This window comes from Manis pentadactyla, chromosome 19 (genome assembly GCF_030020395.1).
Source record: "Manis pentadactyla isolate mManPen7 chromosome 19, mManPen7.hap1, whole genome shotgun sequence".
NCBI lineage: Eukaryota > Metazoa > Chordata > Mammalia > Pholidota > Manidae > Manis > Manis pentadactyla.
Window position 1 is genome coordinate 8,591,704 of NC_080037.1, and position 16,040 is coordinate 8,607,743.

A 16,040-nucleotide genomic window follows, 5' to 3' on the forward strand; every position below is an offset into this window, starting at 1 on the left:
CTACTGGAGAAAGTCTTCACAGAAGAACTGATGTTTATGTTTATTCATGTGCAAAAGACCAGAGATAGAAAAAAGAGTGGTGTTTGAAGAACTCTGACTTGTCTGGAGCAGGAAACAAGAGCTGTGAGTATGTATACACATTTATCTCCTGTTACAAAGAAATACGTTGGCAACTCCCAAAATTAAGGGCACTTTTGATGCATACCTGAAATAAAACAGCAGGAAAAGGAGCTCGCTTGGTTATCTTTCTGTTGTCTAGGGAGTGGATGCGGAGTGAGGCACCCATGAAGAAACTTGCAGGTTTGAACCTCCTGCAGGCGCCACAGGACAGAACACCAGGCTTCTTTATCAGCTTGCCCAGATGTGTGGCAGAAAGCGAACACGAAGGTGTTTCAATGTATAAAGGCAGCTAGAAAACCAAAAAATTGAGTCAGACTCTTTATTAAATTCTGCCAGTACCCCACTGTCTTGATGAATGTAGCTGTACAGTAGGTGCAGATTAGGGTCCCCACTCCTTTTGGCAATGGGTCTCCCTATTAAGCCCCGCTGGGCTTCCCTTTTATTGGTCCTTTGTCAGAGAGAACACAGTTGACTTTTACTTTTTTCTGTACATTTTTTCCCTTACTTATTTTTGCCTACGTCTGTTGGTAGCTTCAATTTGCAGGTTGCAGAGTTCTCCACCTCCCAGAGTGAGATATATGGGGAATAAACAGAAATCACCAGGAGCTCACTGTAGTGCCATTCCTCTAGTCCTGAAGTCCACAGCCAATCCATTTCCTTTATACCTCTCAGAGTCATTTTGTAATTGGCCTTGAATTATTTCCAGGTTATTCAGTTGCTCTTGGAAGGAGAGCAGAGAAATGTGAATATACACCATTTTGTCTGGAACCTGAATAGATTAAACTTCTTAAGAAAGTGGCCAACTACTTTCCAAAATTCCAAACTATTTTGTTTGCATCCCAACAGCAGTGTTTGAGTTACACTTCTTCCAAATCCTCACCAGCATTAGTATCCCCAATCTTCTTTCTTTTTAGACCTTCTAATAGTTTTGTTGTAAAATCACCTTGTGTTTTTAATTTGTACTTCCTAATGACCGATAATGTTGAGCACATTTTCGAGTGCTTATTTCCAATCATATATAATCTTTAAATATTTTAAAATCTAATTGTGTATACATATATTTACAATATACATATCTATGATATATTTTATATGTTTAATCAATCTGATGTAGTCATAACATTTTTGGATGTGTTGGAATACAATAATATATTGTATTCTCACAGGCACTGGAATCCCAGTCAGTATCTGTCACTCCTGCTCTACTATGGATTTGACTGACAACTGTGGTCAAACTACCATGTAATTCACTTTTTACTGGCTCTATGTTCTTTCCACTCCGTGCAGGAAGATACTATTATTCCTTATACTTTTCTGAGTTCTCCCGTTGTACAGTCTTTATACACTGAGGGCCTGTCTTCAATAGCAGGGAAGTGAGTTGGTGACTAGAGTCTCGATTGTGTCTGTGGTGAGTGGGAGAGTGAATTGAAGGGGCATCAAGGTTGCAATTCACTCCCCTTCCTGCCAAAACAAAATTTACAAGTAGCAGGAAGACTTGATTATGGGAAGAAAAGTTTTAAATCCCCAGAGACTCCCAGAAGGTTTTTACAAGACACCTGCTACACAAAGCCCTGTAACTAATGAGAAAAAATTACAAAGTTGAGTGAGAAAGTTCTCTTGCTCCCTCTGATGAGGAAGAGAGGAATCCCTTAGGGTCTCCTAACCAGAACCAAACCTCAAGAGCGGAGGAATCTCAAGCCAGATGATAATTGGACAATGATTTTAAACTGGTAGAAGATTGCAAACCACTGTGATTAGTGAGTGGTGGGGAACGATCATAGCACATATGGCCCAGCCTCACAGCTCATATCAAAACCTCTAGAACTCTAGAAATGATGCTTGCATAAAATCAGGACACTTTTCCTCACTTTACAGCTATGGAAACTTAGACTCAGAAGGTGGTGCAAGGACTTTCCCAAGGTCACTATACCAGCAGTAATAAATTGAACAATCCAGACCCTTAGTGCAGTCATTTTTATGCTAAATGCATCCCTCTCTTTGGAATGAAGAACAAAGCCTGCTTCCAGCAAAGTGAAAACGACCTTGAGAGAATATAACCACAGCCCCACTGGCTTTGAAGCCCTGTAAACACACCAGGTAGGAAACTATTCTACGTAGTGTGATTTTCTTTTCCTCATAGCTAATTGGCACCACATTTTCTCCAAATTAGCATTTCTCTTTGACTTTGGAAAGGGAATGAATTTCTTTTGTCAGTGGATTCATATGCCAAATTATTTTCAAGACAAGTTGATTAAGCACAACTTCAGAGATAAGGTAGGGGTAGGGTGGGGTATGCTACCCTTACACCCCGTCCACATTCTGAATGCACTGTAGCAGGGGGAGATTCTGACCTTCACGCTCTACTGCTGATGGTTCACCAAGTAGGTGTCCAGCACACAATTAGGTAAGAATTGGGTAAGAAAGGGCCTGTACTGGAATTTCTATTGCTGAGTCTTTGCATTTTCAAAATGCTTCTGACTTTAATGATGACCTTGAGAACAACCCCTCTGGGCTGTCCTGGAGGGGATACAGCATATTGTGTGGAATCAGGCTGTTCTGCAGGTTGTATGTGGAAAGAGCTTGGGGTTTGCATCAAAGACACCAGGTACTGAAGCAACTCCTTTCTCTGCTAGCTAGTATAATCTTTTTTTCCCTTTGGAGAACTCATTATTCTCTGTGCTACAATCCATGTAATTGCTTTTCTTATGGTGCTACTGTGGAGAGCAAGAGAATTTAAGAACCTTTCTGAGTGAGGTGCTCTACTGATGGGAGGGATTTTCTGTGTGGTTTAGGGATAGCAGGAAGGTATACTGGGGCCTAGGATTTCTGGAGGGCGAGAAAGTCTTCCCAAAGAGTCCAGAATGCATCAGAAAGCTGTTTACAGGGGGAAGAAAATAATCTGCACATGTGGGTTTGGGCCCCAATGAGTCTCATGCTAAGTGTGGATACTAAGGAGGCTTTAAAAGGCCTCATAAGGAAACCCCAGGATTATTTAGACCCTGTGCCTCATGATACATCCTTCAGCAAGAAGACAGAAAAATTCTCTAGCCTTGTCCTTGGGAGATAATTACTCACAAATAAGGTATAGATGCCAGGAGAGACAAAGGGAAGTAGGACAGGAGAAAGGGTTGATAGGAATCATTAGGTCATGCCAGTCATGTGTGACTATGAAAGAATAAAGCTCTTATTAGGTCTAAGGACACAAAATAATCAAAGGAACCATAAGGTAGAGTCCATAGGGTTGAAGATTATTTTTGAACCTATTTATATTTTAGACCATTTTGCTACTGCCTTTACTATCAGTGACTAGCTAGATCCTCTCATGAGAGGGCTTAATCTTCACTTAAACCAAATCTAACTAAAAGCAGAAAGTCTGTTCATCTCTAAGCTGAAAACCACTTTCTGTACAGTGCTGAATAGCAAAGTAAAACAGAAATTGCTCATAGATTCAGCACTTTCTGTGATAATTGACCTATCCAACTGTTAGGAGGGTTGAGTTCGCTCTCCTTGGTTCTTGTCCCCACCACAGCAAAGAACTGAAAGGGGGACACCCAACAGTGAAGTGTAGCAAAAGTTTTATTTAAATATACTTCAAAGGAGGAGAAGGTTAGAGTTGAAGTCGATGAAGATAGGTTTATTTGATTACACTCCAAGGGAGGAGTGGGCCAGAGTCAAGACAGAAAAGGAAGGTTTACTTGAATAAAATAGAGAGTAAGGAAAAATAGAGGGAAGAAAAGGAAGGTCATTGAACTGCTACTCAGCATAGAGCACAATCTTTGCCAACTCCTAAAGCCAATGTCACCAGGAATCTAGTGCCTGCTTGGATTGGCACCGCATGGGAACTAAGTCCCTACCACCCCGGGAATTGGGGGACCACAGAGCACTGGGTGGAGTGAGATTGTGTTCTGAGAACTTCCCAAAGGAAAAGAAAAGAGGTTTTCAGGCAGGCTAGTAGGGAGCATGACCATACAGCTGCAGTCCTATCTGGGTCACCCAGGTGACAGGAACTTGCAAGCTCAAATCAGAGCTCTCAGAAGCCAGTCCCTACTACTAATCTCAAGTAGGACAGAGAGAAGGACACACTCAAAGAAAGATGAGTGTGGCCCACCTCAGAGAGAAGGTGTGCTTAAGGGCTTGGGGTAGAGGGTTTTATGGGGCATTTTTGGATAAGGGTCAACATAAGGCATGACGTATACAGGTAATATATAATTTCTTTGAATGTTTGTCTTAAAATAGGGTTATTTAAGTGACTGTGTTTGTCTGGGACTTCAGCATTCTTTGTTCACATAAGTACACTTTCCAGTCTGTCTCCTGCTCTGGTTACAAAGTCACTTGGTTAGGGGCAGGGGAGGACTCAAAACCAACATATAGGTTAAGTTAAAGAATAAGCTGGGCCTTTTAGAAGGCTAAAGTTAATTTTACAATTGCATGATCTAATTGATACAATGAATTAATAGGCAGTGCTCAGATACTATTCTTTATCTAGGAAATATCGGGACAATATAAATTACTCCTGGCCTTTGGAGTTTCAGCTGATTAACTCATTAACTCTGTGAGGCCTTTCTGGCCCTCTAGTTATATCTAGTTAACTCTTTGAGTTCCTTTTACTGGGCTTTACTGGCCTATACTCCCTCCACTCACTCATATCTATTTTTCTGCCTAGCACAACCAATATTTATTTGGAATGATTACCTTTTTAAAATGTTCTGTATTATCACCTTGAGAAATACAGAAATATGTAACTCACCATCCTTTTTGTCAATGAAAAAGCATTGATGTATGGAAAGAATATACAATTAAAGTAAAAAAAGTTTGATTATAGTTCCAAATATGTCTCTCCAGAGATACTTTCTTATTTCTAAAATAAGTATGATTATTTTCATAGCTGCGCTACACATTTCACTGCTGTTCTGTGCACTTTACATTTATGCTGTGAAGAGTAAATTCAACAAACATCTGAAAAACTTGGTGAAATATTACCTCTTTGATGTTATTTATTAATAATGTTGACATATGGAAAAGGAAAAACAATAGATCAATACAATACAAAGCTGAGGGAATGTGTTGAATACAAGGAAAAAACAATATATTTTAGAAGTCAGAGGAGGATGAAATCATATCAGATGTAGAATTTTCAAAGAGTTCATACAATCACTAGCATTTACCCGATGCTAGTTACGAGATTGACACTGAAGGAATGGGCAAAATCTCAAGTTCTACCAAGACTATGGTTGCATAAAGGGCCAGTGTATCAATGCCATCCACGTACTCTCTGGGAGCATCCTATCTTCTTTCTCTTTCCTCAGAATAGGGGGAATAGGGAATGTTCTTAACTTTCCTTTAATATTTCAGGACTTAAATGTTACCTCCAAGAAGATGCAATGACTTTGGTCTTCCCTTACAGTTGTAAACCACTGTCCAAATATGGTCCAAAAATTGCTATGAAAACTGTCAACCCTCACTAATTAAATGTTCATGGGAAACATAATATGAGTAAGTAGCTATGCCAGACCCTGAACCTATTAGCTACTTGGTAGGTTTTTCAGTGTTGAGAATCTGACCCAAATCTGACTCCCATAATCCACCCAAATTTCCTTCATGTGGACATTTATGAATTACCCTTTCCCCTTGTTTACCATGCAATAAATTCTTTAAAAATGTTTCCAGAAAAAGCCATTTGTCTCACAGTAAATAATCAACAGCTGGTTGTGCATTCGAGAAATAAATCAATGAACACTTAGAAAAGCACATCACCAATATACACATACTGCTTTACTGACTTAAATGACGTATCAGCGGGGAATTGTACCTCTGAACAATTGTCTTATCCACACCACAGTTTTCAAAGAATAATGGAGAGCAGAATATTTACTAGTTGTTTCTTTCAGATTTCAGACATTCAAACACTGAGGATGAACCGGACAGTCCTGACAGAGTTCATTCTTGGTGGCTTCTCTGGTCACCCACACGTGCAGACGTTCCTCTTTGTGCTCTTCCTTTGCCTCTACCTGGTCACCCTCACAGGGAACCTGGCCATCATGGGCCTGACGTGGGTGGACAGATCTCTCCACACCCCCATGTACCTCTTCCTTAGTGCTCTCTCTTTCTCTGAGACCTGCTACACACTGACCATCATCCCCAGGATGCTGGCAGATCTACTGTCTGAGAACAGAAGTATATCAGTCATAGGCTGTGGCCTGCAGATGTATTTTTTCTTGGGACTCGGTGGCACTAACTGTATCATCCTCACGTTGATGGGATATGATCGCTTCCTGGCCATCTGCAACCCTCTCAGATACCCAGTCCTCATGACCAACGTGGTATGTGGACAACTTGTGGCCGGTGCTTGGGCTGGAGGCTTCTTTGTCTCTCTGACGGAGACTTCCCTGATATTCAGGGGCTCTTTCTGCAGCCCCAACCTTGTCAAACAGTTCTTCTGCCATATGCGATCGGTTGTCAGGCTGTTGTGTCGGGACGGCGACCTCACAGAATCCGTTGTCACAGGGGTCTCAGTGTCAGGCTTGCTGGGCACCTTCCTGCTCATCATCTTCACTTACGTTTTCATTCTCTCCACTGTCCTCAGGATCCCCTCGGCTGAAGGCAGGCAGAAAGCATTTTCCACCTGTGGCTCCCACCTCACAGTGGTCGTCATCCACTTTGGTTTTGCAGCTATTGTTTATCTGAAGCCAGAATCCTCAGGAGTCGATGACACCCTCACAGCAGTCCCTTACACTGTCATTACCCCTTTCCTCAGCCCCCTCATTTTCAGCCTCAGGAATAAAGACATGAAGAATGCTTTTAGAAAGCTGCTTGGAAAGATGAGTTTCTTGGATAAATAATCATAGACTATTGCTACATGACCAAACTCCCCAGGTGTCAATGAGGCATTTATCCTGTGACATCTGGAGAAGCCTCTACCATTTGCCTTTTTCCAGAGTTTTGCTTATGGGGATCACGTGACAGTCTGGGAGCTCAACCATCACAAGCATTTACTTGGCTTATTAAGGGAGGTGTCCAAGTACTTCCACATTTGTCTGTCCTTGCAGATACTAGGCTTCTGCCAGTCAACCTCTGGTGTCCTGCACCATTGATGGAGTGGGAAAAGAAAGTTGTGGAAGGATAAAACAACACTGGTGACCACTAAACTAAGAGATGTTTTAAAATATTTAAGAAATTGAGGAATATTACAGATGATGTTTTGATGCACTTGGTTCATGTCCCAGGAGGTCCACCATTTCCAATAGACAATACACTGTTTAGAAATCATCAACTGTCTATTGGGGCATGTCTGGGTTGATATCTATATTTGTTAAATCTCATGACCAACGTGGTATGTGGACAACCTGCCATATTGATTACTAAAAGTTCCTAATAAGACTCTTCATGACTGTGTCCTTCCAATACTGTCAGATGTTAACTTCTGAATATACAGGGTATCTTGGAACATTGATTCAAATAAACAGCATGCTAGAGCATACTTTTCCTATGACTGGAGAAATACATGGATGGGATATGGAAATAACCCCCATTTTCTTCAAAATGAAGTTATTCAAAAGCAAATATTTTTACAATTGTCATGATAATGAATGCTTCACAATAACAAGTGTTTGGGAGTAATTTTGGCAGACATACAACGTGTAATGAAGGAACCCAGATCAGATCTTTATGTCATCCAGAAGATGATTAGAAACACTGTGAAGGCTGCATCACAGAAGAGCAGTGAGGGACCGAGGGCAGGCTGCCCCCTAATGTGCCCCTTTGGAATACTGGTTACTTTGACTTGAAACAACTGGAGAAATAGCAGAAGCAGGAGAGACTCTCTGACACCCCCAGTCGCTCTCCTCTTGAAACCAGGAAATAAACATCCCTCCTCCTGGAAGCAGAGGCATCCTTATCATCAGGGACAGGACACTCGAGGCCACAGAAGCCTATATAAAGAGACCTTGCCACTTTTTACTAATTTACTACAGCCCAAATGCTGTTTAGAACTCCTTAATAATTGAAGCTCCCAAACTTAAGTTTTCTTGGTCCTGTCAGTTCCTTACAGATTTATGTTTCTTTGTCTAAAATGCATAAAGGGTGCATGTCTTGGTTGTTTCCCTAAGTATCAATTTTATTATTGGGCCTCTGTAGGTACATAATTAAACTTTGTTTTTTTTCTCCTTTTAATTCGTTTCATTTCAACTTGATTTTTAGACCATGAAGAAAGTCATTGAAGGGTAGAGAAAATTTGTTCCTCCCCAATAGTAGTAACTTATCTTCCTGAATATTCCAATATATAAGGACATATTCTGAATCTTTTTCTCACTTCTGCTGTTTGCCAAATCTGTGCACTCTCATGATGGGCATGACTTTTATACTGCATTTTGGTGTGTATGATGTATGAAAATTGGTGAAGTAATTTCTGAACTCCATTATTTATATAGAGATTTTATAAAGCAAATGGGATAATGAATAAAAACTATTATGTACCTACACTATCTAAGGTTATCCATTGTCATGACTCTATTTTCTTCCCTGGAAGCATTTTTGGGGCACATGTGCAAACAGAATATTTATCCGATTCTATCTGTGGTTTCTGTCTCAATGACAAGAGTATTTTTTCTACTTTGATTCCACCCCTTAGAATTTATCATTCAATCTAGGGAAGCTATAAAATTTTGCAAATACAACTAAAAATGTACCAGCTCAACTGTTTACAATAGCCAAGATATGGAAGCAACGTAAATGTCCATCAGTAGATGAATGGATAAAGAAGAGGTGGTACATATACACAATGGAATATTATTCAGCCATAAGAAAAAAACAGATCCTACCATTTGCAGCAACATGGATGGAGCTAGAGGGTATTATGCTCAGTGAAATAAGCCAGGCGGAGAAGGACAAGTACCAAATGATTTCACTCATATGTGGAGTATAAGAACAAAGGAAAACTGAAGGAACAAAACAGCAGCAGAATCACAGAACCCAAGAATGGACTAACAGTTACCAAAGGGAAAGGGACTGGGGAGGATGGGTAGGAAGGGAGGGATAAGGGCAGGGAAAAAGAAAGGGGGCCTTACGATTAGCATGTATAGTGCGTGGGGGACACGGGGAGGGCTGCGCAGCACAGAGAAGACAAGTAGTGATTTTACAGCATCTTACTATGCAGATGGACAGTGACTGTGAAGGGGTATGTGGGGGGGACTTGGTGAAGGGGGGAACCTAGTAAACATAATGTTCTTTCTGTAATTGTAGATTAATGATACCAAAATAAAAAATAAAATAAAATAAAATAAAAATGTACCAGCTCATAGTGGATATAGAAGGTATCATGTTAAGTCTAGACTCATTTTCCTGCATTTGCATTTGGCCTAATAACCTGCATATACCTGATATGGTGACTGGCAGGGATTGCTAGCTGCCTCCTCAATCTACTGTGTTAAGCTAGAAGTAAGCAAATGGAAGTAAATGGAAAACATCAATATGTTTAAAAGTAAAATCACACGTCTAAATAAACTATGAATCAAATAAGAAGTCCCACAGATATTAGAAAAAATAATGTGAACTGGAAGAAAATAAAATACTGTATGTCAGAGCTTATGGGATACAGCTTTTCAGTGATGAGATGAAAGTACATAGTCTTCAAAATGTATATTAGAAAAACTCACAGGCTGAACAAGCTAAACATATGTCCCAAGGATTTAGGAAAGCAACCATTAAATGAACACAAAAAGATTGTGAAAGAATATAACAAGAAAAATCAATTAAACAAAACATATAATTGGGTGGTTCAAAAAATTCAAAGGTTGGAATACTGAACATATTAATAAATTATATTATTCCCTGGTGAGATTGATGAACAAATAGAGACAGAAAACACAACTAAACAACCATGGAGATGAAAATCTGGGTATTTCTCAACACATACAGAAATAAAAAATGAGAGAATTTGTGAATGACTTCACGAACATAAGTTTGAGGACTTGCATGAAGTCAGAAAATTCCTATAAAATAAATACTTAAATTGATACCAGGAGAAATAGTTATTTATTCTCAACAGAATGAATTTTAATTAATATATTCATCATTACAAACACTCTGGGTTATTTAGTTTCACTGGTAGATTCTGCCAATATTTTAACTTGGAAATTTTTCCAAAATTGCACAAATCTTCCATGAACAGAAAAGAGTAAACACCCTCCAACTCATTTTGGGGCCATGTATCACATAGATACTAAATCTTGACATCTCACTCAGCAACATAGATGAAGCTCTTACGTGAAATATTATAAAACCACGGATACATAATCAATCCAGTGGATTCAGTCCAGAAATGCAAGCTTGGCATATTTGAATCAGTCCTAAACAGGAGGTCGTTTGGCCTCTGCTTGGCCACGTCCAATGACAGAGAGAAGAGCACATACCCTAGGAGGCAACCTACCTCCATTGTGACAGCTCCACAGACCCGGAAGCAGAGGAGTTCCCTGTGCATGAAGGCTGTCAGGAAGCCCAGAGTTGTGAGAGGCAGAGGATGCCATCACTTTCAGAATCAGATTCAGATTCGGGGCAGGAATTAGAAATCTGAAATGACTCCTCAGCCCATGTTCACTGCAGTCATCCTGAGGACTTGCGTGTGCACCCTCCTAGCTGAGTTCTCTTCACAAAGGGCTCTGAAGAGCGTTGAACAGGAAAAGACACTTCCCCATTGGGGCCTGCAGACTTACAGGTTGGTAGACAAAGCACTTCGCCCTCACCCGTGAACATGGACAGTTGATACACATGCAAAGGTGGACAGAAACTGACAAACAATATTTTGTTGAAAAAGTGAAGACTCTAAACAGCCAGTGAGAATTAATTTCTCCATAGTTCTCTTACTTTTTATTTTATTTCTTCTACAGAACTTTCAAGTATAATTGTCTTTATATCTATGTACTGATGAAGACAAGTAGCCTCTTCAGCACCCTCTGAAATTAGGGTTTGCAGATGCACTGCACTGTAGCACTCAGGCAAGGAACTCAAGGACTTTATTCTCCTTTCCCCAAGGGCTATGTCCCTCCAGACCTTGCTCTTTCCTTGTATCAGGTGTGGTCCCTGAGGTGACTTGGACACAGTCTTGTTGGGGAGAGATAGGTCTCCATGACAATGTGTTCTAGGGGACTATATACCAGATTTGCTTCAGAGGCTCACCTGCAAGCCTCTGTCCTGTCATACCACCAATGGCTCCGGGAGTAGCATGAAGTATCAGCTTTATTGAAGAGCAGCTGGGGGTGGCCACACCTGCCCAGTAACAACAGGTAACTGGCCTATTGACATCATCCATTCCCTGTAGTTTCCAGATCCTTCCTAATCCTGAAAATCTCTTGAATTTCTCCAGATGTTCAACTGGCTTAAAAATCTGATCAAACTTCCAAACATCTCATACTGCGAATCCTGCTATTTTGCTCATATGCAAATGCTCATGATTATGTAATGATGCCTGAGAAATACATTTGAAATGCTCATGGGTGTTAGTGATCTTTTTACCTTCTGTTGAGGTTCGAGATCTGTGAACACACTGGAAGGACAGGATTGTGGGTGAAAAGGGGGAATCCAGAGAGCAGAAGTGGAAGGTAGAAGAGGTAGGGGCTATGCTTGCTGTCTTTAGCATGTAGCACCCTGTTTGCCCTAAGTGTGTCCCACCGCTGTATGCAGTCCATATCTACAGGGCCCAAATTCAAATAAGATTTTTTTTAAACTGATGATTGAAACTGACTGCAATACACAGATAAGGGGGGAAAAAGAGAAGAAAGAGGAAGAAAAGAAGGAAGGAAAAGAATAAACAATCTTTGTGTTGTTTTTTTTTTAAATAATTATTTTTTATTGAAGGGTAGTTGACGCACAGTATTACATTACATTAGTTTCAAGTGTACAACACAGTGGTAGAACATTTATATACATAATTCGAGGTTCCAGCTATCACCCTACCAAGCTGTTACAATATCTTGACTATATTCCTTACGCTATACCTTACATCCCGGTTACTTATTTATTTTACCATTGGAAGTCTGTCCTTTTTTTTTTTTTTTTTTTTTTGTGAGGGCATCTCTCATATTTATTGATCAAATGGTTGTTAACGACAACAAAATTCTGTATAGGGGAGTCAATGCTCAATGCACAATCATTAATCCACCCCAAGCCTAATTTTCATCAGTCTCCAATCTTCTGAGGCATAACAAACAAGTTCTTACATGGAGAACAAATTCTTACATAGTGAATAAGTTACATGGTGAACAGTACAAGGGCAGTCATCACAGAAACTTTCGGTTTTGCTCATGCATTATGAACTATAAACAGTCAGTTCAAATATGAATACTCATTTGGTTTTTATACTTGATTTATATGTGGATACCACATTTCTCTCTTTATTATTATGATTTTTAATAAAATGCTGAAGTGGTAGGTAGATACAACATAAAGGTAGAAAACATAGTTTAGTGTTGTAAGAGAGCAAATGTAGATATCAGGTGTGTGCCTGTAGACTATGTGTTAATCCAAGCTAGACCAGGGCAATAAAACATCCACGTATGCAGAAGATTTCTCTCAGAACAGGGGGGGTGAGGTTCTAAGCCTCACCTCTGTTGATCCACATTTTCTCACCTGATGGCCCCCCTGCGACTGTGCCTGTCTTAGGTTGTTCCTCCCTTGAGGAATCTTACCCGTCTCTGGCTAACCAGTCATCTTCCGGGGCCATACAGGGAAATGTTAAGTTGGTAAGTGAGAGGGAAGCCTTATTTGAAAAGGTTAGCTTTTTACTTCTTTGCATATTTATGCCTTGTGGCTTCTATGCCCAGCATTTGTCTTGAGGTATCTTTACCACTTGGAAGAATTATGATACTTGGTAAATTTGATATGAAGCACGAATTCTATTTAAGGGTTGTAATTAGGAAGGAAGAAGAAAAGCTATAGAAGTAGCAGGCAGAAGAAAACATGGGAAGATTGATTATTTCTTTGACATATCTTCTTGTAGAGTAACTTCAGCATGTATAGGTTTTAAGCTACTACTTAAATTGCACACACACATTAACATAATAGGAGTATAGTTACATAACCAAAGCATATCTGTAATTACCAGCCATCTCCAGTGAAACCAAGAAAACCAGTTAGGCACCTTAGGCATTTGTGAAAACTTATCTATGATATGGTGGATATTGTCCAACTGAACTTGAACAGTCTGAGAGAAATCAGACAAATTAAAACAACCCATTCCTGGGGACTGTTCACATGCCATATGTTCTTTTAACAGTAAATAGTCTGTAGTTGTAAGACTTTGGAGCGCTACAATTTTGCACTTCTCCAAATTCTTGGTTGAGTTCCAACAGTATAGATCCAGTCAAATTTGTTGTTTTACTGTATGCACAGGCCAGCTTAGATATCTCCTTCCTCATTCCCATGGCAAGTCCAGGAGCTGGTGGGATGAGTGCATCTACAGCTGTAGCAGTGCGTGGATCTTTGCTGGGTTTTTTGATGATCATCTTCTGGCATGAGTCTTCCAGAGAGTGCAGATGTTGGAAGTTCTTTTTCATATCGTATCTTAGTTCATTTCTGGGGTAGCACAATTAGGCTTTGATCCTCTGTATAAACACAAACAGACCCTTTGCCTACACTTTTATACGCCCTTTATACTCTTGTGTAGAACTCATTGGAGGTTACCACACAGGAACTGCCCTTTTTTTTTTTTTTGCTTTGTTTTTGGTATCACTAATCTACACTTACATGACGAATATTATGTTTACTAGGCTCTCCCCTATACCAGGTCCCCCCTATAAACCCCTTTACAGTCACTGTCCATCAGCATAGCAAAATGTTGTAGAATCACTACTTGCCTTCTCTGTGTTGTACAGCCCTCCCTTTTCTCCTACCCCCCCATGCATGTTAATCTTAATACCCCCCTACTTCTCCCCCCCTTATCCCTCCCTACCCACCCATCCTCCCCAGTCCCTTTCCCTTTGGTACCTGTTAGTCCATTCTTGAGTTCTGTGATTCTGCTGCTGTTTTGTTCCTTCAGTTTTTCCTTTGTTCTTATATTCCACAGATAAGTGAAATCATTTGGTATTTCTCTTTCTCCGCTTGGCTTGTTTCACTGAGCATAATACCCTCCAGCTCCATTCATGTTGCTGCAAATGATTGGATTTGCCCTTTTCTTATGGCTGAGTAGTATTCCATTGTAACAATCTTTGTTTTTACATGAATAAATCGTCTGGTTATATCCACGAACACCTACTTATTTTGTGGAGAATGTATAGGACACACACCTATACTTTATTGTATATACTATACTACATACTATAAATTATACCTATATTGCTGCCATTTCTCCGTGGCCAGATTATCTAGGTTTATTCCAGCTCCATAGTTTTCTCAGTGTGTGATTTTGAACATAAAAAATCACTCATCTCTCCATGCCATTTATAAATAGAGATGAAGGTGCTTAAAGTCCCTGGTCTGTCAGGTAGACTAAGCTACGGAAATGACGCAGTGCCTCGCTCACGGTAATCAGTGGCATTATGCTCTCTTCTGTAGATGCCGCGCTGCACAGACTAAGAGTAATTATGATGATTCCGGACAGTCCCCAGTTGTTGTTCACCAGGCTCTTTGCTAAATGAGTTACAATGTTTCAGTTTGTGATGATCAAAGGAAGCATTCAAGGAAAACAAAACAAACTTAATTTTTTCTGAAAATGGGATATGCCTGTGCACAGGGCCCTGCCCAACGTGTCTGTGGATGAAGGTTTGTGTGGCTTCCAGAGAAGGGCCACTGGGGGTCAGCAATGTCCTGTACAGACTTCATTTATATAACATCCAGGAGGTGGAGGTTAGACAGGAATCCAGGCAGCTGTGCTGACACGAAGGGCCATGGGGGCTATGGAAGTGATGTCTGTGTGGCTTCAGGCCCACAGACCTACGGAATCACCAATGTGTCTTAAAATAATAAATGTGTTTTATATTGTGGGCAAATCACTCTCACCTAAATTGTCTCTTAATTGTCACATAGCCCAATAAAGTAGAAGGGACAGATGTTATCATAAGTAACAACATCCCCACTTGATAGATTAGAAAACAGGTTCAGGCTTCTGCTTCTGAAATAGAGAAGGAACATTAATTTTCCAAGCTCCTAAATTATTACATTACTTATTTATTATATGCTCATTTAATAAAGATTTATTGCATGCTTATTATGTGCAAAGAACAGAAGTTAACAAGAATAGAGAATTGAATAAGAGTTTTGGTCTTGAGGAAAAAAAATTCAGGTAGATACACAATTACCCCACAGATCTGCTGATAGAGTCAGAGTCCCCAGAGCAGAGGTGAGAAATCTACTGGAGAAAGTCTTCACAGAAGCACCGACAGTTATGTTTATTCATGTGCTAAAAGCAGATGTAGAAACAGTGGTGTCCAAAGAACTTGGGGCCAACTGGAGGGATAAACAAGGGGACAGGTGATGTAGAAGGGAGGGTAACTGCGGCAGGGAGCACATAATAGATGAAAATTGTACAACCCTATCAATACCATCTAGGCCTTGGGAGACCTGTGGGTAAAGAGCTCTCTCAGTGCTAAGGGGGAGTGCAATGGGAGGAATCCTTGAGATCTCTCTCATTGATTTTTTTGGAACTTAAACCTTCAGATGGGAAGGGGGTGTTAAAGAGTTTATCACTGCGTGAATGTTGATACTCAGGCTTATCTGCCCTGGGTTGCCCTGATGGTCGAATGCTGGCCTGATTTTATGAAAATCTTGACCTGCCCATGGTGGAGGACTGTTGATCCTGGATGCACAGGGAGAAGATGCAGCCCAGAAGTTACAGTAAACGGGGGAGGGGGAGGAGCAATACACAGGAGTTCAGTGTACACAGTGCACTAACACCCTCAAAGGGAGCTGAGGGCTCTCAGTGCTGTGATTCAGGG

At 40.4% G+C, this 16,040-nt stretch overlaps 1 protein-coding gene across 1 annotated transcript; it reads left to right on the forward strand.

The window, feature by feature from the left end:
- Positions 1-1,836: 1,836 nt before the first annotated feature.
- Positions 1,837-6,959, forward strand: LOC118930878 (olfactory receptor 10X1-like). The gene is made up of 2 exons (XM_036922904.2): positions 1,837-1,850; positions 5,996-6,959. Exons 1-2 carry the CDS (start codon positions 1,837-1,839, stop codon positions 6,957-6,959), a joined length of 978 nt encoding a protein of 325 aa, XP_036778799.2.
- The last annotated feature ends 9,081 nt before the right edge of the window (positions 6,960-16,040 follow it).